The 24,107-nt window shown below is 48.1% G+C and overlaps 1 protein-coding gene across 2 annotated transcripts in view; it reads left to right on the top strand.

Annotated features, from left to right (window-relative positions):
* Positions 1 to 23,435, top strand: part of LOC126541711 (uncharacterized) — a 33,128-nt gene extending 9,693 nt beyond the window's left edge. The window contains exons 3-10 of one of the 2 annotated variants that reach the window (XM_050188604.3): positions 1,621 to 1,715; positions 3,453 to 3,652; positions 7,085 to 7,378; positions 8,012 to 8,128; positions 8,968 to 9,879; positions 13,025 to 13,222; positions 13,958 to 14,129; positions 20,220 to 23,435. In XM_050188604.3, the coding sequence (XP_050044561.1) occupies positions 1,621 to 1,715; positions 3,453 to 3,652; positions 7,085 to 7,378; positions 8,012 to 8,128; positions 8,968 to 9,879; positions 13,025 to 13,222; positions 13,958 to 14,129; positions 20,220 to 20,262 (2,031 nt within the window). In that variant the 3' untranslated portion in view covers positions 20,263 to 23,435. Of the gene's footprint in view, positions 1 to 1,620; positions 1,716 to 3,452; positions 3,653 to 7,084; positions 7,379 to 8,011; positions 8,129 to 8,967; positions 9,880 to 13,024; positions 13,223 to 13,957; positions 14,130 to 20,214 lie in introns of both variants that reach the window. The other variant, XM_050188603.3, reaches the window with a different exon arrangement.
* The last annotated feature ends 672 nt before the right edge of the window (positions 23,436 to 24,107 follow it).

Raw genomic sequence — 24,107 nt, 5'->3', positions numbered from 1 at the left:
CTTTTTCCTCCATGCGTGTCGTTTCGCGGCTGTCCTCCTCGTAACAATGTCTCACCGACTAGCTCAACAAAAATCTTTTTGCCGATGCGACGTCCAACGCTGACGCCGCATTTTCTGCAACACGGGCTCCTTAACACTATCGCGTTAAAATACACGGTGGCTACCGAGCTGCATTGTCAGCCGTACTTATCAGACGCATCTTTCGTGGATCGTGCCTTCCATGTCAGCTCTCGCGGTGCCTGGGAGGCCGTTGCATACATAAAGTGCGGACGGGGAGACGGCTCGCTGCGCTTGATATGCATGATAAAAAAAATGCGCGCCGGCCAGTTATCGCTGCTCGGATGGTTACAAGAAGAAAAAAAAAAGAATGTGGAAAGTCGGCAAAATTCCATCGGTGTTTACGTTGAGAGATGCATAAATGCTTCGTCTAAATATAGACGGCTGACTCGCGCTCAGGTTTCGCGCAGGCATCGCGTTTCGTGGATTATTTCGTCTTTTCCACGTCAAACCAGTATACCGCAGCCTTCAGCGGTAGATGCCTCCTTCGCGAAAGGGCCAGGTGCACGGTGCCGTCGAGCGGGATACGATGCAAAGGCTATCGTAATACACGCGATTTTCTCGTCCCTGAAAAGGCAGCGGTTTAGGCGAACAGCGCAATTTTTATAGCGCACAGGCGTAATAACATGGCATTTGCAGTGTACAGAGGAAATGCCGTTATTTAATCAGCTTCAAACATATTGAAAAAATGGCTGCCTCGATGGATTGAAGTAAAAGAAAAAGAAAAAAAAAAATACGATGCGTCACAGAAGCGATCAGCAGCGGGGCCTCGTTGAAACGGTTCGCACACCAGTTTCTAACCGAACGTCCGGAAGCGTATTCTGGGAAAACTCGGGTATAGTGAATGTCATGTCAGCGACTCATAATACCGGTTAAATACATGTATTCTCATGTCAGTCACTCAACACTGGTTCGATACAGTGATGTATCAGTTATGACGACACTCATGAAGGCACAAAGTCGAGGGCAATGGACAGGCTCCCGTATTCACCGATTAAACACACTTAATTTTTCGCCATTCCTGCAATGCATTCGAAAGCTCGATCGGCTTGTGAACATATATATAGCGGGGCTCGCGACGCCACCAGTAACAAGGACGGTAGCAAGCAATCAGCAAACCGCTTTCCGTCACCAGATGTTTACACAGTGCTGAGGAACTCTGAGATTCCGTATACATTGCGAAGAATATAAAACGCTTTCCTCGTTTTTCTAAGAGCGTATACACACTCGGATCAAATGCGCGTTCGCCTTCTGTGAGGTTTTCAGCCTTCCAGGGCAAATGTGGCACTGTCAATGCGGGCAAGCCTATAGTGCACGCTACCACGACTTCTTGCAGAGATCTTGAGCATGCAGGCCGAACCTCCCTTAGTCATACAGCTGGGCTGTTCCGCGGTCACCGTTGCTCCGAGAAGGACGTTTAAGCTGTCGATTGGCAAGGGCTAAGGCTCGTAGACAAGAGGGACGTATACCACAGTTAAACGTCGGCCAAGCTGACGCTGCCGTGAAGACGTCGCGCTGATGCTACGCCATCTACAGGTGTACATGTTCTCTTCTGGTGCACAGATGGCCTGCACTCCCGACTCCGAAGCCAACAGGACTCAGGAAGAGACACCACGCACCACTCTCTCGCTGAGCATTCAAAGCACGGACGACATCCAGTGAGTGAGCATTTTCCTTCAGAGAGAAACTCTTTTGCTTAGTAGTAAATGTGAAAAAAAAAAATTGTTGCAGTGGATTCAAAATTAAGACAAAGTAGAAAGCCTTCCGATCGTTTCAGGAAGCAACGCAAAAGTAAATATTGCGAGAAAATTATGCACGAGTATTTGTGCCTATCACTTACGGTATTTTTGAATGAGTCTATCCAGATGGTCCTGTTCCGTGATTTTTGGAAAAACTGGCTCTGCGAACCGGCTCTGCACTGTTAGAAATTTCAAAGGTGCCGTTTACTTTGGCATAGTCTCCGCGAAGCACTGAAGCTTGAAGGCATGCCTTCAGGCTCTACTCTTACTAGACGAACGGAATTTTCTCCTGTTTACTTCTGGTATGCCCCTCTCGATACATTAGGTTTATTCTATAGATGATCATAACTTGGCTCTGCAGGCTGACGTTTAATTTCTTCCTATAATCTCGACCTCCTGGCCTATGCACTTCACGACCTCGTATGTTCGTACTGCGGAGAAGTCATGACATCCTTTCTTCTCATGCTGTTTGTTCCTCTCTTCGTTAAAGACGAAGGTTCTAGAACCCGGAAGTTTCTGTAATAATGAACGAAAGGCATGGTCCGCTTGTCGTTGCAAATTTACGCGCTCACGCATAAAAAATGCACATACTCTCATCAATAAACGCGTCTAGCAGTACTGAGTCATCTAATTAAAGCTTTCAGACAACAAATCTATTTCACCTAGACCTGACCACTCATGTTCTCTCGTTAATTTCCCGGATATTCGACGATTGGCGAAACGTTTCCATAACTAGGTGTTAGGAACTACGAATGTAGTTGCTCCGCCAATTTTATTGTTTCTTCTTTTCCTTTCGGTCAGTCGTCTTCCTCCATTCCTTGCTCTTGTATACGCTGTTCTTAGTCAACGTTCCTCCCGTAAGTACAATGCTTGCAAAAAAAGAAAGAAAGCAGAAAAATAAACACGAAGTCACTGAGCGCATGATTGAAGCTAACTACGGCACGTCTGTTTGGCATCATACTGCACCCAAAACGGCTCGGAAGTTCCGGAGTTCGAAATGGAACTTAAGGCTCCTCATCTTCCAAGAGCTTTCTACCGCCAGAAGTTCACAAGCGCGACCCGAAGCAGCCATGGAATCGGCAACGCTCATGTTCCTAGTGCAGACCTGTTAAGCTTAGAACTTGGAGGATGATAACAGTCGTAGCAAAGAAATACTTAAATTTGGTGAAAAATACTAAAACTTGTCTGATTACTCAAGGTGTCTACAGTTCAATAAGTCAAGAATAGCTGACGCGCTATAAGAATGCTGTCACGAGGCACTCTGCTGCATATGTTCGCAGCTAGCATAATCTTTACCAGACGTGCAATACACGAAACCGCAGCCGAAATCTTGGCAGTCGTTATACATTGTTTCTGCAAGTTGGTACGCCTCTTGCACGGGTAGATTTGTATAATCGACGGTCTCAAAACATCGGGTTACAAAAAAAAAAATCGGCAAGCGACCCATGTTTGTATTCTTTTGGAATAAGTTTTGCTCGAAACTAGGTGCAAACGAAAAAAGCGCAGATTCATTGACGTGAACATACGACAATCGTAAACAAGCTCTAAAAGACTGGACCTATTTTACACTAAAATTGTAAAAGTCGGCAAGTATATAGCCCGCGGTTTCGCTTCTGTTGACGAAGGGTGTGCGTCAGAAATAACCTCTCTGCGCAGGCTGAACCTGTCGGAAGAGTGGCTGCCGGGCGGCGGCAACGCGACCGACCCGAGGCTGGCGCTGCAGTCCCTGCAGGGCGGCTACGGCCAGCAGCCGTGCCGCCGCGACGAGGCGCTGCTGCTCTGGGAGAAGCCCTACCACGCACCGGGACTCACCATCTCGCCAGAGATACTGACGCCGGGAAGCCACGCGCTCAGCGGTACGCGTCCGTTTACCATACAGCACGAAAGTGGTGGCGCCACTACACCGCCGGGCGCTATGCGCAGACTACTGAAAACAAAAACAAAGAATGGCAATTGGTCGGTGGGTGGTGCCCTTAGCAATTAAGCTTAACGACTTAGGGTGCTTTAGAACGAGGAGTTAAAAAGCAGCATACATTGGAGACGGTGCCACTGAGAGGTACGTAAAATGTTTCGCAGATACACCCCCGCAGCGCTTGCTGTAACTGCGGCCATATATAGTGACGCCACTGCACGACGGTATGCAAAATTTGGATACAGTTGGCTTGTGGATTATATATGGGTAAAAGCGCAGACGACAGGACAAGGAAAAAGACGGAACACTTGCAATGTCTGTCAGTGATTCTGAATATTTAACGTTATCAGGAAAGAAATTCAGGCAGGACAAGAGGCTAGTGTGAAGACGGATACTTGAGGTGATCTACATGGACGTACAAGGAAATTCTTAGCCTGGCCACAAAGTCGTCGTTGTCCTGACAAAGACAAGTCCTCTAGCCCAAAGTTCGACTTCAGGCTGAGGCTTTCCTTTTAACAGTCCACTGTTTATCAAAGAAGGCGCACTTCATTAAAAAAAAAAGAGAGAAAGAGGCACAAGGGCGCAGTCGATGGTAAGGAAACCTATAAAAGCACAACTTAAGTTATTATTTATTGTTCCATTTGATACTCAGCATCTGTTCTGTCTTTCCGGTTCCTTTGTCACCGCTGTTCGCAATGCTCTCCACCCAACGCCGCGGTTCGCAGATGCCTTCCTTCCAAGCGCGCTAAATGGACCCAAAGTTTGTGAGCCATTTAGAAGGAAAACGCCAGACCGCTGGAACGATGGCATCACGGATCCCAGCATAACCCAGTCGTGACGTAGAACAGAGTATCCGTGGCTGACAACGCGTTCATTCTTTAGCTTTGTCTCCGAGCGTATCTGTATGCGACCGAGTTGATAACGAAGACGAGAAGTTCACTTAGAAACTTAAGTAAACGAACATTCGTCTTCTGCAGCTATGTTGCATCAGGTGCTTCATGAAGGTACTTTGGCACTTGTCAAACATTTTGTGTAGAGATCTTTGGTTCCTGGACCGCAATAGAGTGAGAAAATATTCTGCAGGTTGTACAGGCCTGCCGATACTGCACTGATCACGATATCACAAGCAACTGTAAGGTAAAAAAAAATAGATAGACTATTCTGCGATTAGTTTCATGCGATTTGTCAGCTATATTTTATTGACGTGATGAGAAGGAGATGTCGCGCGAATACCGTGCCGTCCTGGTCTCGTGAACGCTCGCTGCATGCGTACAAACTTCGAGAAACGGACTTCTGGCACGAGTTAATGTAGCCAGCTGGCCCCGCAGCGACAGGTGAACGAATTTAGTCATCCCGGCCAAAAAGAGAGGCGCCAATGCGTGGATGCCTCCTCTGCGCAGTGAACTCAGAAGTCCCCTAACGCGCAGGAAGAAACGGGACCCAAATAAGAAAACAGGGTGAGCCTGCTTTTGCAGCGTTACCTACAGCTGTCTATATATACGCCGCCCTCCGTCTGCACTTGGCGCAGCGACTTTTGAATCAGTAACGCGGCCGCGACGTGCGTTGGCTCTCTCGCTGATTGCATCGATCGACCCCGAGGCATTCACTCGAGCGTGCGCTAGTATTACGGCAGGAACAGGCCCATTTCTGCAACACACAAATTCCGGCTATAGTGAGGTCTGTAGTTGTTAAAGTAAGCGCACATTAGGTTGTGGTTTCGCTAAAGGCCATGACAAAGCTAAATTTAGCAAGTTGTCTTTACGAGTGCATTAAGCGCTCTGGTGCGCCTCTTCTTCGGCAGCAAAAGATGCAACTCGTTCTCACTGTATTTCAAAGTTAGCGAGATGTACCACATACATGCGTCGTCTTCACTGGGAAGGAAACAAACATCACTTCACCAGTGTTCGTCATTTCAATCCGGTTTTCTTTCTTGTTTACAACATTTTGCCGCTCACTGGTTCACGAACGGTAGGCAAGTATCGCAGGTGGCGTCGTACTATAGCATCACGTGACCCATACTACGAAGCTCGGTGCCACCCGTGGAGTCGTGAGGGCCGCACGTCGCAGCACAGTCAGTGCAGCAGAACGTCAGCAGCTGGCACACCTTTTGTGCGGAAGACTGACAGTTTCGGTCCAGCCTATATGGGTGCCATATTGCATGCTCTCTTGTCTGTGTCTACTTACACGTGAGAATATAAAATAGAAACACCAAAAGGGAACATCAAATGGCACATTACGTAATGCGCCCATTGAACATTCCATTCAGTGTTCCATTTTCGGAAGGGTGTCCTTCCGAAAATGCAAAGAGACGCTGTGTAGCGTAGGGTTGGGATGCCAAGAAGGTTGATTGATTGATCCATGGTGTTTAACGTCCCGATACATCGCTGGGGCTATGAAAGATGTCGTACCAGAGAGCTCAGGATTAATTTTGTCCACCTGAAGTTTTTTGACGTGCGCCTAAATTTCAGCAGACGAGCGCTTTTGCATTTCGCCCCCATCGGAATGCGGCAGCGGCGGCCGGCAATAGAACCAGCGATGCCAAGAAGGGTGCAACGAAATACATGTGCGGCACATCTTTCAAATTTCCGCACCACACCTGCTCGACATCATAGGCTATTTTTCTACTTTTCGGGTCATAAAGTACATGCATACTCAATCACTCACTCAGTCAATCACCCCTTTCCCAAGAGGTCCAAGAGTCAGACTTTTAAGAAGAGTCGCGGTTTCGACCGAAAGGCGAAACATCGATTGCGATAGCAAATTAGTAGACAGCTATACGAAGTAGGAACGGTAGTTTTATCGGCCGTATGAACTTGTAAGCATTCGCTTACTAACTAAATTAACAAGCATGACGTCACGCGCGTACGAGCAAACATGAGCACATCTCTCTCGATGACTGCGGAGACTCGCTGTCAAAACGCTGGAGTGAGGAAGCACGGCAGCAGCAGCGAGTGAATTGACCTTCGTGCTGCCTCTCGCTTCAACGTGAACTAAGCGGCGAAAACACAACACACACGAAGCTATCAACAGTCGGCGCACTCTGTCCCCATCGTAGATAAATTTCAAGATGGTGTCCGCGCGCGGCGCCATACGCACTAGCCGCCGGAGTAGAACGCCTTCCCCTCACCCTTCTCTCCCCCGGTGCCTTGCGCGCGACGGAAGGCGGCGCGCTTCCTCCCCGCTTTCCTCCCTTGCGCCCACGCTTACAGCATACGGCACGCGAGGAGACGATGTTATCGCTCTTGGACTTTATACGGAACATCACGGAGACGCCAACGGCAGAAATGCGCCTGAAGTGTCCATATAATTGCTACCGCAATAACAAATACCACCCACCAATTTTTCGCTTTTTCCTCTACCATCCGCATGCATGCAGTTCACCTTTGGGGCTCAGCGTGGCTGCTGAACGTGAGCGTGGCTGGTCACGAGTGCTCGCGAACGGCCGAGGAGGCGGCTGGAATCTCGGAGGCCCCCTGCTCGGCAGGAGGCGGCGCCTGCGTCCTCGAGCCGGGGGCCGCGTCGTACGCATGCCGGTGCTGCCCCGGCCTGTCGGGCCGCTTCTGCGAGGAGCGCGACGGCTGCTTCCACAAGCCGTGCCTCAACCAGGGCTTCTGTGTCGACATCGCCGAGGGACTGTCGGGATCGCTCTTTCAGTGCCTCTGCCCCCACGGTAAGCCCACGCAGACATCGCCTTTTCAATAACTGATATTTTCTAAGGTTGCAGTAACGTTTGCATCTCGTCAGTGAGAGAGAGATAAGCCGCAGAAAAGGATTTCGGATCAAGATTCGCCACCGGGCATTCTTTGTTACGCATCTTAATAGACCGGTGTCTTTGCGCTCCGCTCGCGTGAGAATTCTGTCATTGAGGTCAGAAATCGAACCCACGACCGCTTCGTTACATGAGGTGATCAATAAGGAGCACTTCCCACACGTCTATATAACATCTTTTTCTACATTGATCTTTTGAATGCGCCGCTGTGGAATATACCATAGCGCTCGTGAAAACTCGCGGGAAACTATAGGTATTGGACGCAGCCTACCATCGTCAGTGCCGTAAACAAATTAAGCTCGAAAAGATCATGTTATAAACCGTATTTGCACCAAACTAACATGTCATGTAGATGCGGCAACACTGCATCTCATCGTTGGAAAACGCTCCAGGTGCAGCTTTCATTTTGCGGGGAGTGATGCGCGATGCCCCTTGCAACAAATTTCCCTCACTGTTACTACACGTAACGATGCCGACCTCGTACATCGCGCAGGCGGTGTGACACCAATAGTGAACAAAGTGTCTTTCTTGCAGGCTTTCGCGGCCGACGCTGCGAAGAACCACTAGGAGCATGCGAGCTGCACCCTTGTCCACAGGGCAGCCGCTGTATGCCGACACCTGATGACGCCACTAACCGCACCTGTGTACCAGGTACATGACACGCTGGGCTGGAACAGTGTGCTGCTTGGAGCCGTCTCGCTTTTCCTTCATTCTTCCTCGGAAACATCACGTTTCAGGGTCCGGGACTAACCTTTGCGTAGTTATATAGCCACCAAGATTAGTGCCCGAAAAACATGTGCCCTTTATACGTAATATAGCTACACCCCTCACAGCAACGGCCCGAGAAATTCTAGCATCATCGTGCAAGACAAACTTCACCTTTTCACGCGCGCGACACACTCCTTGACCAGCAGACCAACATAGAAATATGCAAAACCTGGAAGCGCGCTTGTCCACACACTTTGTTTGACCTAACCAAGATGGCGGACTTCAGCCTAAAGCCGTGTAGTGTTAGCATGCGAGCCGGTGACATTATTTCTCCCGCCGTACGTTTCTCGCACCGCCCAAGCTTTCAAAACGAGGCTTTAGCAGTGCTACTTGCAGTAAAGCGGGCATTTTGGTTAGGGCGAGAGATGTGTGGTTAAAGCCTGCTTACGAAATGTCAGTCTGCAGCTTCCACCTCCCGCTCTCAAGCGCGGTTGCTTCAGAAAATTAGCATTAAGCGCTCGTAATTTTCCTTTAGCGTATAGTCATTGAATGCCATTGTGAGTCGACCAACCCTAGACGAGTTGACTGTCTCATCTAAGGTTTCAAAAACGTCAGCGTTACTCTCAACGCCTTACAAAAGCGTTTGCAGCAGAATGTGACAACTAGGCTCAGAAACGGAACATTTGTCCAATACTGCAAGCAGCACCTCGTGAATTTCATGGTTCACTTTTTTACTTGCGAACCTTTCGGCCTTGTGTGCAATGTGAATAATTTTTTCGCAGACGCGTCGACCAGCGTTCCCAGCACGGCACAGCAACAACAGCCAGGACAGACGGAGCTGCAACAACAGCCGAGCAAAGAGCAGGAGACAACGCAGCAGCAAGAGCCGGCGCAGTCAAAGCTGCAACCAACGCATCAACCCGACCAGTGGAAAACTCAGCAAGGGCAGCAAGACACGCAGCGTCCGCAGCTGCAGCAACCTGACCACAAGCAACTTCAGGAGGAAACGACACAGACTGAGCAGCCGCCAAAGGCGGATCAGCCTCTCGGGGAAACCGGGCAGACACCTCAACCAGGGCAACAGCAAGAGCAACGAGTTGTTGAAGCTCAGAAACAGCAACAAGATCAGGGGACGCAGCAGACACAGCAACCGGCCGAGCAGGCGGACAATAAGTCCGAGCAACAGACAGAAAGACCGCCGGAGCAACACGACGACCGACAATCCCAACCGAGCTCGGAAGGTCAGAAGCCGCCCCAGCAATTGACGGCGCAGCAGGATCGTCGGAGCGAGAGCAACACGACGACGACCAGTGCCAGCAGCACCGCGCCCCCGGCGCCCACGGCGACCGAGACGTCGAGGAACCAGAGCGGCGGCAGCGCGTGCGGTGCTCGTCCGTGCGTGCACGGCAAGTGCGAAGACCTGCCGGCCGGGAGCGGAGGCTTCCGGTGCTACTGCCTGCCGGGCTACGGGGGCGACCTGTGCGAGTTCGAGTACGACGAGTGCGACTCCGGGCCGTGCGCGCACGGCGCCCAGTGCGAGGACCTGGTGGCCGGCTTCCGCTGCCACTGCGGGCCCGGCTACGCGGGGCGCCGATGCGAGATCAAGGTGGACCTGTGCCGGCCCAACCCGTGCCCGCCGCCCGCGCAGTGTCTGGACCGCGGGAACAACTACTCCTGCCTCTGCAGGCACGACGGTGAGTGGCCGACTCGTAAAAAAAGATGATGACAAGTATCAAAGGGTCGCGCCAATAAGAGTAAACACCAACAAAGTTTTCAAGGAGAAGTACTGTAAAAGGGCTGTAACCACGGCCATCAAGCGTAGATGACCGTAAGCTTTTAAAAGCGCTGAACAGTGTTGTAGTTAGTTTCGGTTAACGAAATATGCCGTCTTGAAAGCGCTTCAAACTGTTCGCAAGAACACTTTTTGACGTACTAGCGCTCTCCGACTCCCTGCGATTATTGCGCCGCTGCTTGAAAAACGACCGCGATCACTGCACGGTGGACAATTCAGTCACAGTGTATATACATCCGCATTAAATCTAAATACATTGCACATTGTGAGGTCTGTTCCCATCTCTTGAACTCTTCCAACGTGTACTAAATATAGACGAAGCGGACTACCTCCCGGTGGTAAAAGCTCTTCTGTGCCTTTGAAGACTAACACAAAAGAACAACTGACTTTCCATGGAATATATGCCCGTAAGTAATTTTAATTTAAAAATAAAAGATACTGAATGTTGGCGAACCATCTGGCTATGGAGCTCGCATTTAGGCCTGCCTATACTTCTGGCATGTAATTTATCGCTCCCTCGACGGGTCTCAATAGCGTTGTGCGAAGTACGCTAGAATTACAAATGTGTTCGGTCGCCCATGCATCGATCAGAACAGTGTAACACGTTTGCATAACGAAAGAGAAGGGAGATCGAGGGACCCGACTATTATTAGCCACAACCATATTAGGTCAAGTCATATTACAATGAAGTCAAGGAAGGCATAGGGGGAAATTAGCTTTAATTCAAGCGTAGCAATGATATGCTGAAGGGAAATGAAAGTGGACGAAGAAAACTTGCTGCCCGCGGGATAGCCGAACTCACAACCTCCGCATTACGCGTTCGTTTTGCGGTACCAATTGTGCTACACGGCGGCGGTATCGAAAACATAAGGTAACTGTAGCGACCAGAGACCGCTTTGACCATGCCGTGTCCCAAAGCTAACCAATGGAAAGCCGGAAGCCTCACGAGCTGTAATTCTTCCGTTTTCGTTATTTTCTTTTCTTGCCCAAACAAGTTGGTTTCGAGGAGAAACAGTCTGGATCGTTAAAGATAACGCAGGCGTCGAAAGGGTCCACTTTGCGCAGGCCTCGACGCGCGCGTTCCGTGTGTGTTTTTCCTAAACTCCACCTGGCGCGTTAGCGAAACGCCCCCCCCCCCCCCCCCCCCCCCCCCTTGTTAGGAGACGTTTGGAGGTCGCGACAAACGTTTCGGCTCCGGGCTGTCGTCACGAGCAGGCGCGTCGGCGGCGCGCGTCGTTCTTGACCCAGCTTGCTGAAAAGGAGGCCGGCGCGATGCTCTTTCAAGGGCGGACGCACAGCGCACAGCGGCTGCGACCGATATATGCGCCCGGAAACGATAAGAACTTTGCGGCGTTCTCGGAGGATCACCCGTTTTCTCCCAAGTTCTGCCGCCTTGCAACAAAGACTCGCTTTGAAATTCTGACGTTTGCTGTGCTCATTCTTGTGTGGAGCACTCGTCGGGTGCGCTTGTTTTACCTCGAGAAAGAAAGAAAGAAAAGAAAAGAACGCACAGATAACGCCGTGTTGGAATCCTATGCACAGCTTCCGAAGCCCCTCTGAAGATAACGCTGAGATGGGCAAAACCGGCGGTCACCTTTGCATCGCGCTAGATGAGCGACAACATGGCGGCCCCGATGACGTCCATGCATACACGAAACCACATCGTCCTATTCGATGAGCATGCTGAATTTCCATGCAGGATAAATCTCTTTAATTTGAGCTTGAGGTATCCGACCACATTTCAAATTCCAGATAGGTGTGCTTATATTTTTTCTTTGGAGGAAAAACCTCGGCGATTCAAACTCGGCATGTTGAACATAGGACGATGCCAAAGAGAAGGAATCGCTGGCGCGTGTGAGCTCTATCGAGAGTGCTGCAGGTATTAAAAAGGACACGCACTGTATAAATTTCGGGACTTGTGTCTACACACAGTTTTGTAAAACAAGCAGCGTCATTACATTGTGGGAGAACACCGGAGGAGGAAAAACCGAGAATGGGTCGAGAACGGCACGTATATATGCAGGTCGAATTCACCTACGTGCACGGCAACAAACTTGCGCCATGCTTTTTACACATTCAAGCATGAACCAACTAGCCCAAGCAAGAATTTTACTTGCTACTTTGTAAGCGATCTTCTCTAGCGGCACATATTGTGCACCCACACCCTTAAGAGTCGTGGACATGCCTTTGCACGACCAATCAGAGTAAGCTGTTCCTAAAGGGGACGTAGAAACCGAGCTGCAATAATAATTTTTTTATAAGAGTAGCTCGATTAAATAGGCCATTTTGACCACAGGTTACAGAGCATATAACGCCGTTCGACGTCGTCTTCATCTGTCTGCTCCCGGGGGCAAGTGCTGACCACGACCTCACAAGTTACTTAAAGTATATGTAAACGTTCGGCCCACGGCAATATTAAATGACGTGGTCTTATCCTGTGATTGGTAATGTTTGGCAGGCTCATTTCAGGTCGTTGTGTCCCCACAGCACAACGATCTCGTACGAGGCGCGGCATCGCGCGCGAGATACGGCTGGCTCACAGGCTGCGAGCACGTGTCCTGTTCGGCATAGCTGTGCGCGTCGTGTTCACCCGTCTCGTGCTGCGCTTCTGAACGGCGACTAATTTTCCTGAAAGGAGATGCCTCGGGCGGAGCAATTTCCTGCGTGTCTTGCAAGGCTACATGCGCCTGCAGACAACATTCTCTTCCTCCTTAACTGGATAGCTTCGGGAGAGACCTCAAGTCAACACAGCGCTCAATAAGACAGCTGCCGGTGGCTCCCTGTTGTTAAATACATTACGTGAAGCGACGAGCTCCAGCCTAACTACCATACGAGCCACCGGCCAGAACAAAAGCTAGTATTAACGTTCTGACATATAAAAAATAAATTTTCGTGCTCCTCGCTTTCTATAGCTGTGCTAATGATGGATAAAATATATGTTTATTTTCTTTCTTTCTTTCTACAAGTATAAATGCGGACTGTGAGCATACGTACAAAGAGCTGTGAAGCCACAAATGCGAACCGCGGTCGCAATCGCCCCCACGCAGGTCCAGGCTGCACGCAGCGGTACGACCCGTGCTTCCCGAACCCGTGCCAGAACGGCGGCTCGTGCTGGCCCAGCCTGGACTCCTTCTACTGCTCCTGTGCCCGGAGTTTCACCGGCGACACGTGCGAGCTGAACGCGATAGCCGGCGGCTCGCAGCTGCCGCCGTCCGCGCCCGCCGACGCCATGGCCAGGACGCAGGGTCAGTTCTCCACACAGCGCGAAGCGGTCTCAGGTGCTCGTGTACATACCCTGTACGCTGAAGCGCTATCTAACGCTTCATATTACTATTTAATATTATTAGCTAATCCAGTGCTCTTGTGTAGCACACACAATGAAATACTATACGTCCGTTGCGCGAAGAGCTAAGCAGACGGACGGACGACCACGGCACATTCGAAAACACGCAAGGCAGAGTCCAGCATGCAGCAGATCCTTATGCTGTTCCCTATCCGCCTAATGATGTCTCGACGCAACCCGGACAGTTGACCCTCCTCATGGGTGCGTTTATAAGTTATAACCAGGGGACATAGCCGAGGGGGCACACCGAAGTTTGTGTACCTGCAGGATATCAGGCATGAAACGACGTGCGACAACACTCGCCCGAACCCCAACCCCGGAAAAAATTCCTGGATGGGCCGCTGCAGTTATAACACAAGGCAGGCAGGTGGCACGGAAGAAAACGGCCATTGAGTACAGTTTGTATTGATACAACGCTGCCAGCGAAGCCAAATCTGTAGTACGATGTGTGAACGACAGTGGTTCAACAAGCAATGTCGCTGGAACCTCGAGTTTGACCATCGCTGATCACTCTAAGCCGCCATCTCACGGTGAACTTTCTTGTCTTGCTTCTAGCACTACATGTTGTTGCATGTATACCGTGACCACGCGGGAGCGTACTCCGACCCCGCGCACAAACAAGCGCTTTCGCCCGCAGGTCGTCCTGCAGACCAGCTGCACAACATCTACATCGCGGCGGCCACCCTGGCGGGCGCCTGCCTCATCGTGCTGGCGGTGGTGAGCGTTTGCCACTGCCGCGTGCACCAGAGCTACCGGGGCTGCGTGCGACGCCTCGGACGATCCTGCGCCCAGCTCAAGCAACGCACGCTGTACGGCCAGTTTTCCAATCCGCATGCTTTTTCGCACTCTCCGCCCATTATCGTCGCAAGTAGTTCATTGCAAAACGGTAGGTCCAGGCAACTATACGATACCCGCCCATTCAATGATGCGACGAAGGTATATCGCCCTGGCTCTAACACAAGTTTTACTGCCGCCCTTAAACGTTCTTTGACAAAGGAGAACTTTCTAGTCAAAACCAGAGACCCGAGCTGTTTGTATCTGCTGTCGAAGGCTTTTCCTGCAGTAAAGACGAGTCCCCAGTTAATAGCGGCGGCAGTGGCCTGGAATTTTCCTCCAATAAGGTTGGTTCACTTTACGACTACGAGAACCACAGGCCATGTTTTTTTTTCCTTGCAGAGGTAAAAAGTGCATTTGTTAAGAGTGAATACTTCCAACTCCTTTTCGATTGCCATTCCACGCAGGGGCCATGCCGCATTTCCTTCAGTCTTTGTCAAAGTGGTGCTCATGGCCCGCTTCACATGCTCCACTTCACGGTCGAGGAAGTTGAAACTTAGTGCGACTGTGTGAGACACGTTACACGGGAGATACGAGCGGTAAAACATTACAGTCCTCGGCGCATAATTGGTTGTATGTGATCAGCAGTATGACCATGCCTTGCACCTAAAGCATGCAAATAGTAGCAGGATGGGCGCATGTGCTTATGGTATATAAAAAATGCTGGCTCTCCCATAATCGAGAGTAGATGTATGCATGAAATGGCAAGCGGCAAAGCAGACAGGTTGGAGATGATACTAGCCACAATCTTAAAATGGGTGTAGTGCACATTCACAATGGCACACCACAATGCACCACGCCATACTGTGCACTGGTCCATCTATATGCAATAGTTTCCTGTCACAGACAGAACCTCATTGCAAGACTTGTCTCAGTCAAACAGCCATTCATGGTGCGCCGGACGCGCCACGGATCTTACATACCACTGACGTTGAAGAGAGCACAAGCAACTCTGCCTCAGCGCCAAAAGATGACAATCAAGTGTATAGTGCCCTGTATCTACCTTTTGAACATCGCTATTGAAAATGACAAAACTTCAGCATACTAGAAGTTACAGCTTGCGTAACATTGCATTTCTAACATGTATTTCAAACACTGTATCAAACATTTGGAAGAACTCGGAAGCAATATTTTTTTTTAACTTGTTTGGGAAGTAACTAGTGTATGTAATGCGGTCTTGACTGGTTGCCCCGAGGATTTCGTTTTGTTCTCGCAACTTGCCCCGATGTTCTCGTTTGAGTGCCCGGATAACGGCTCTGGCTTTAGGCTCAAGGTCACTTGAGGGTTGCCAACAACAGGAGCTAAAAGCATTTCATGCTTAAGATACGTACAAGGGCCTTGGAACAGTTTTGAGCAAGGGTCAGATGTAGTTTGCACAATGGAGCTTTGAAGTACATAGAGCACATCATGTGGACTATAGATATTGAGTTAAAAGCAATTACAAGCACTTTATCGTGTCAGGGATGTCATGCCTACTACAGACAAGCCATCCAGACTTCTTCCTACGAGGCAAATAGGGGACGCGCTGAGTGCAAGAAGAAGAAAACATTTATTTGTGGCGATGCTTTGTCAACGTGATTCCAGTTTCACAGGAAGGGCTAGGAAATCACAAGCTCGCATGGAACAGTATTTTTCTTTGTAACTTAGCCATGAAACACACATGCCTTAGATGCAGCCTCCATGGTCATTCAATGTTGTTGATCAACTTGCAGAGCCCCGTTAGTCCTGAATAAAATTTGCAGCAAGCATCCAGATGTGAAATTGAGTCCTCGATAGGGCGTCCGGGCAAATGAACCACTCACTGCAGCACTGTTGGCTGCAGCCATGAGTAGGCTCGACATGTTCAACGATGATTCCTTTTGCTGGCAATAGGTGGTGCAGAAAACCAGACGTCTGTGACATGTCCCCGGCTCCCAGAATCGCACCCGGGACATTCAACCAGTGAAAGCACAGCCTTTAATAATCGCATTTTAAATCCAGTTGGTGCCACCCTATGAGATGACATGAATTAAACATTAAGATGAACAAAAAGCAAATAAGAGGGATTGCAAAAAAAAAAAAAAAAATGGAGGCGTTTCCTACAACAGCCTCGGAATATAAGGAACTGACAGATGTTATGCAGCAGGGAATAAGAGAGACATGGCAAAAAAATTTTTGAAGTGGAAAGAGGAAACCACGGAAGTGGTGGAAGAAGGAGATAAAGCAAGCTATAGAAGAGCATAAGCAGGCTTAAGTTAAAAAGTTGAGATTACATGAAGAAGAGGTACTCCTTAAGAGGAAACAAGTATCGAGAAAAGAAAAGGGTGGTGAGCGAGCTAGTGCAAGACAAAAATAAATGCACAAGTGAATGATGGCTGCATAACATTCGAAAAAGAGACAAAAGTGCACCAAAAGGATTCTGGAACCATCTATGAGCACTCGGAGCTCCAACTAAAAATTCGCAAATGGCTATAAGAGATGAAGACAGTAACATCTTTTAAAGAGATCATCTGCTGCGGTAGATCAGAGACATTACCAGGGATAACTTTGGCCCAAAAGAAAGTGTAGTTCATGACCAAACAGGTCTAGCAACGACAGAGAAGCCTGAGAGATCAAAATTTAGCATAGAAATCTTTTACTGGAACAAGAAAAAATCAGAAGGAAATGTCTGTAATAATACCACCACAGGACCCAGTGAAATCCCAATACAGCTAATGAAAAACCTCGGTCCAAAGAGCTAGGCACTGCTGACTAATGCCACTGAGCAAGTGATTAACTAAAATGAGACAATTCCGGTTGGATAGCGTGAAAGCAAGATGAACCTCATCCGCAAAGGCAAAGGTGATAAGGATAGGACCAGACCCGCCGTGGTTGCTTAGTGGCTTTGGTGTTGGGCTGCTAACCACGAGGTTGTGGGATCAAATCCTAGACACGGCGGCCACATTTCGACGGGGGCAAAATGCAAAAACACCTGTGTACTTAGATTTAGGCACACATTAAAGAACCCCAGGTAGTCCAAATTTCCGGAGTCCCCCACTACAGCATGCCTCATAATCAGAAAGTGGTTTTGGCGCGTAAAACCCCATAATTTAATTTAGTTTAAGGATAGGACCAGCTAGTACAGGCCAGTTGCACTAACGTCGGTGATATATAGAATGGCAATGCAAGCCATAAAATTAGAACTGACAAAGTGGATGGAAAGAAATGATGTACTGGGAGAACTACAGCATAGATTCAGACCAGGCAAATGCTTAGACGATAACATGTTTGTATAACTCAGTGTATAGAGATTTCAGCAGCTCAGATTAGACTTGTATGGATAGCATTTCTATATATTAAGAGAGCTTATGACAATGTAGACAGGGAATCATTATTGGGTATTCTCAAGCACGAAGGCACAGATGACAATACTGTGGAGCTGCTGAGGGATATACATACATAGAGATAACCGAGTACAAATTGAATGGGAAGGTCGAAAATGTAATGAAGTGGCGGAAATTCAAGGACTGAAGCAAGGATCTCTCTGTCTCCATTGTTGTTCACGCTTTATGTTAAGGGCATAGAAAGATGACTGGAAAGCAGTGAATCAGGATTTGGTTTATCATACATGCTTAATGGACATATGGTGAAACACAAGGTCCCCAGATTAATGTATGCGGACAACATAGTGCGACTAGCAGACAATGCAAGATATTTACATACACTAGTGAATATCTGTGGCAACACAGAGAGAAATCTAGGCCTTAATTTTAGTACAGAGAAATTGAGAATTACAGGTGTTATCTTTAATGAAGCGACAAGTAATTCATCATCAGCCTGGTTACGCCCACTGCAAGGCAAAGGCCTCTCCCATACTTCTCCAACTACCCCAGTCATGTACTAATTGTGGCCACATTGTCAAGTAATTAGCCATGTTGTCAAGACAAGTAATTATGTGGCGTCAATTAAACAGCAAGCCATACCCATAGTCAAGCTATATAAATACCTCAATGTATACATAAACGAAGGAAAGACTTACTCAAGAACCCACCAAGCTAGTCTAAAAATAAAGGGGAAGTGGAATGCAGCAATAATGAAACGTAGAGCACTTTTGGGCCACAATAATTATGAGGTGGTGCATGGAATCTGGAAAGGAGTAATGGTGCCAGCGCGAACGTTCGCAAATGCAATTCTTTGCTTAAAATCCAACATCTTGTTGGGGCTGGAAGTTGACCAATGATCGGTAAGCTGGTTGGCATTGGGAGTCCAGGGCAAAACCACGAATGAAACAGCGCAAGGTGACATGGGTTGGGCCTCATTTGAAGTCAGAGAAGCGCAGAGCAAAATTAGTTTCAAAGAAACACTTAGGAACTTGGATTAAAATAAATGGGTGGCTAAAGTGCACAAGTATCTGTACCTGAAAAGCGTGGACACAGAATGGAGGAAGGGCCAAGAAAGTTCGCAAACGAGGCATCATCAGAAAGAAAGTGGGAGGAACAGAGACAGTGAAATAGATCCAATGAATGGAAACAAAAAACCGTGGAGATATATAAGAATGAGAAAAAAGAAATTCGAAGAGAAAATCTGTACGATAACATGAAAGGAAGTGCCTTACTCTTTGAGGCTCGAGCTGCTTGCCTAAGGTCGAAAACATACCAGAGCAAATATTTGCAACTAGGTGAGGCATGTGTATGCTGCAGCAAAAATACAAAGACCACTCGGCTCATTCTAATGGAATGCGATGGGATTCACCCAATGATACCCGTAGGTAACGTGCACCTTCCAGAAGCACTTGGATTTAAAGTGGACGGTACCATCAACCAGACAGCAGTTGAGATAATCAAGAGATGAAAAACCAGGGAAGTGGTTTATATGACTGGATCTATTATAGGCATTGGTAGCAGTATAAGGTAGATAATGAAGTTTTGAGGAAGAGAAAAAAGGTTGAAGAGATCTATACAAAATGATAGAATCAAAAATGTATATAGCATACCTGAGTAACTCAAGCTAGGTCACAATTTGTCAGCACCACGTTATGAAGGATATATGCCAATAAATCATCATCATCATCATCACGAATTTGGACACCACCTATCGAAAATGTGCATGTGATACTGCTTAAAACAAATTAACCTTAAGGGCGCCCTGAAATACTTATCTAACTAATCATAGAATGGCCCCACTATTAAAGAATGTCCATCTCATGAATCTCGTATTGCAAATTTTGATCTTTCGACTATAAGTAGAGTTAGCACACCGATACCTGGCTTTCTCTTTCTCTTCGTCTTTGCTAGTGCACTGGAAGGTACACAGGGGAGAAGCCAAGAGTGCAAGGCCCCTGCCAAAAGTAGAATGTCACGGTGGGGAAATAAAGCGGCCTTACAGTGAAACAAAGTTGCTGTATATGCTTTTGGTAGCGTATACAGCAACTCTACGGTGAAAGGGCCTGTCACAGCACCCCACGGCGGTTGCGGTAGACTAGGCTACACAGAACGCCGCTGCCATATCAGAGGCCACGTGCAGATGACACAGCTACATGCAGTGCAAAGCCAAAATGGTTTTTCTGTCTTTTTGAGATTGCAGACATATTTTCATAACTCAATATTAACAATGATGTATTACTGAGAATGATCTTACGATCACGAAATTGGCCAATAGCGTTGGTGGGCCAGCTGCTTTCGATGATGCTACATGATGGCATTGCAGAAGCAAGAGCAAGCAATTTTTTGTTGTTTCTGACATCAGCTTGTAAATTCCCTGCTGCATGCAGTGCAGCAATAGTTTGCTCACATGATCACAGCAGCCTCTACGACAGATCGGCAACATTTTCGTACTCTGTTCAAAAAGTGTTTGAGGGCCTCTTTTCTCGTACTGAAATGAGAAAATTAACCGATAGCCTGAACGTCACTTTTGGACAACCTGTCGAAGTCTGATGAGCCCGAAAGATTGCGCCCCGTACAACTGTGAGACAATGGTCGACTGCTGAGGATAGTTGGCAGAAATTCTGTGTTGAGTTTGTTCTGCTGTCTTGTGATCGTGCCTTCTAATGACGCAATAAACCAAGAGAGGACCTGTCCTGAGTGCATCTTGGCTTCTCCCCAGCGAAGACCCAGACAAATCCTGGCTGAACCCGGATGGCAGCGTTTCTGAGGGGAATCCCGAGTGGCTGGCCGCCGCCTCAGCCAGCCTGCACGCTCCGCTCATCATTCGCTGAGCCGCCAGCGCCCAGGCCGGCCGCCGGCACGACGACGACATTCGCGCTGTGCAGTGTACTGCGTTGGAAGCAACGCGGCCAAACTCTTCGGCCCCAGCCAGGGCCGCTGCTGTTGATAGAAACAGGGATGTCAAGGGTGTAGTCCCTTCTTCAAACATTGATCACATTTATAACATCTGCAGCACGTCAAAGACACCTCAGCGAATCGGTATATGTCGCAGATGCGCGATGTGGTTGCAAGTTCACACTCGTTTCTTTTTCTTTGTATTAGTATGGCCTAACAATTACTGCATTAGAGTGTTGCATGAGGGTGCAGTTGATGGGAGTAAGTGCAGACATGCATTCGTGAACAAAAGGACAAGGACTATGTGTTCTACAAGGAAGCCAATTACTTCATGGCATTGCAACTGCAGGTTGAACATGGTTACAAAATCATCGTGGTGCACTCAAGATCGCAAGCTTAGGTAGCCAAAAAATCTTTATTTTTCATGACAACCATGGCCCTTTTGCTTTTACACAGTGGTGTATAATTCAGGAGCGAATAAACGAGTAGTAACAACTGTAGTAACAAAACGTCATCTAGAGTTGGCCTAATTACGACAGCGGAAATAAGACTTTTGCATTGGCTTTTTTTCTCGTTTCGCTAGTACATCTAAATGCACTGCAACCACATTGCGTCACAGCTGTGTTTGCAATGAGTCCGCGCCAATGTTACAGCTTCCGGCAGATCACGCAGCTCACATCACCGATTTCTGCAGCAGCATGTGATCAAGACGTGGCGTTTACATTACGCTGCCATGCACGTGGCATATGTCGGCTCACCTCACGAGAAGCTAAAGTGGCACGGACACATGCAGATGTGTGCCTACCAAAGTAATCATTGTTTAGGAAATAACTACAGCTTGTTTGAGTGACACATATTAATGCATAAAAAGAAAAAAGAATGAGGAGGAATATGTCGAAATTTAACAGGCACTGCACTGAAACTATTCCAATCCGACGGTTAGCAACATTTAGTACCCGTCCTGCGGCCGTCCGATATTATCAGTATCCAACAGCAGCACAACGTTCACAACTTAAATGACAACGGATAGAAAGGATGTGTTCAGAACCATTCAACTAAGAGCAGATGCTCGCTGTGTTGCTGTCATTGTAATGAATCGGCACCAACTCGTTCAATCGCCAGTTTGGCGCAGTGGGTTGGGCATGAAGGATACGAGATCAGTCACTTGCGCTTAATGTTGACAAAGGAGGTGACGAGGACCTGTTCAATTCTCTCGGAACATGCGGTACGATCCGAGATACTTCCGCAGACATAATAGCATTTCTTGTAATCTTGGAAAGGTCTGCGTTTTTAATTGTTGCTTTGAAACGCACTCCGATAGCTCTGGCTTTCGACTCGAATATGGCGCCCGTATTGCTTCTGTCGAACTGTACAAATGAAACACCAAAAAAACACTCTCATCGGCTAGAACCGTACTAGTCCAGCATTGCTCATGAAGTATCCATCTAGACTAAAGTGCGGGGAAGTTGGCAGTCCCCCTTTGAAAGTATAGAGACAGCGCAGACAGGAAAGAAGCAGGAGCACAAGAAATCATTTATAGCTTTCCTCATGTCCGTAATGTGATCGCTTTCATACTTGAAAACATGCTCGAACATGAAGAATGCGCCGTCTGGTAGACGTACCAAAATAGGAAGCTATTCGAGTCGTTCGCCAAATTGCATGACGCTCCGCGGGGGAGGCCCGTCCGTCCGGCCATCGCTCAGGGACCCGCTGCTTGCTAAGCATCGCGATCGCTTGCCGCCCAATCAGAAAAGATGTCCATGCCGCAGTCCCTCAGGCAGTGCAGCAACGGTAGCGACCACTCAGTGAGATGTACAGGAGAGTGCGCATCGGTGACGTACCACAGTTGAGTGAGTTTACGAATATGACGCCAAAGGCCTCTGAGATTGTTGGACCCCAAGTCAGACTGACAATCCGGAGGTATAACGCATGCGATTTTTGTGTTGCACCCCAGGTGGCCACCAGCTGACCATGGTGAATAGCCAATTATACTGCTTCTTGTGCCAGGTTATAATTATCCCTGGGTCTCTTCAATCTGTCATCCCCTAATGTCAAAGACTGCCTAAGACACTGCGTACGCCAGCACCTCAGGAAGTCCAGGACAACAAATTGAAGGGACCTGCATGGTGCTTGTCTTGGATTTGTCTTTGCTGCCTCAACATTGCCCCTATCCCACAGTGGACAGTGGATCAAGACATGGCTGACATCATCATAGATAACACAAGGCCTGGTTGCTAGTATTTGTGACGCCATGCTATCAGATCGAGAACTCATCACTAAAACGAGGATGATCAGCAACGATTCTCATGCTCATTCTTCACAAACGCCATCTGTAGAAATGGGTGCGTCACTACTGTTATTTCAGGGGCCTGAGTGCGCAGTCCTTGCTTTATCCAGCAGCTGCTGATCGAACAGATAGCCTCTCTTACTAAACTATGCATGCACTCTGAAATTTGAACATTTCATTAATCAGTTACTCTAAGGTCTAAATGACGGAGCTGCATGCTATTTAGACGCTTCGCTGTCTGCCATAAATACGCCACCACAGCTGTTGTGACTGGACATCTGCATAGACAAGTGCCAATCAAACAGTTATTATACACTTGCAGACCTATGCATTTGGCCCCTGATTGGCTGACAAGAGCTCTAGCTTTCACAGCTTAACATTGTTTTACCAAGCCAAGAGTAGGCATCCTGTTCTTCTCGAGAGTGACAACAGAAAACGTTGAAAGTGTAGGGGATGCGGCACTCTACTGTACATCTACCTCTATCTTCTTTTGAGGCCTGCAGACCGCGGTCCCGACAGTCAGGCGTCACAAGCGCGCTCGCGCACGTACGCTGCTCCCGGCAAAGTATGAATCTCGTCCACGTATCTGTAGCGTTTGCACTAGTCGTGGTTAATCACCGCTCTCTCTAACCGTCCCCACAAAGCAAACACGCGCGGCTACGTACACGCACAATGTGCTTTGGTGTGTGTGTGTCGTGTCTTTTCTGTTTGTTTGTTGGCCTCTGTTTAACAATAAAATGGCCTATGTACAGAAAGCATGTGGTTCGACTGGGCTCTTTATTGGTTATGGCTACACGAACAAAACACAATGCACCACGAGTGTACTGAACTTCCGCGATGTATTGGAGCAAATACAAGGTTCGTTCAATAAAGACTGAGACATGTCTAGTGCTCTTCACTGTGCCATCTCTGTGTTTTTTGTCAACTTTGTAACTCCATTAATTTCCACCAGATGCTGCATAACTCTCACTTTAATGCAGAAGTAGCAATGTTCATTCAAACATAAGACCGTGTTTGATTGCCTCCAAGTGTGCTGGTTGTGACCCATGATGACTACATAAACTATGCTATGTGGTGAAGTTCTGTGTGCAGCTTAAAAAGCATTCACAGAAACTTATGCCAATCTGACTTGTGCATTTGGTGAGGCCCCCTGTGACTTCCTTTGTGCGCATGGCAAAAAAAAAAAAAAGGAACAGAAATAACACCGCTTCGACATGGAGCAGAATGCAGTCAAGGCTTCATAGGTGGCTTTCAAGTGGATGGAGAAAAATGGCTTTACCAATGTTTTTTAGGCATGGCAGAAATGGTGGAACAGGTGCATTTCACTCAGTGGAGAGTACACTAAAGGAGATAAAAGTTCTAATGAGTAATTTTCAGAAGTCAATGTTTCAGAGAATCAGTCTCAGTCTTTATTGAACAACCCTGATTAT

Source organism: Dermacentor andersoni, chromosome 2, assembly GCF_023375885.2.
Source record: "Dermacentor andersoni chromosome 2, qqDerAnde1_hic_scaffold, whole genome shotgun sequence".
Classification (NCBI taxonomy): domain Eukaryota; kingdom Metazoa; phylum Arthropoda; class Arachnida; order Ixodida; family Ixodidae; genus Dermacentor; species Dermacentor andersoni.
The sequence above is the reverse complement of the archived record's forward strand: the minus strand, read 5'-3'. Positions and strand labels throughout refer to the sequence as shown.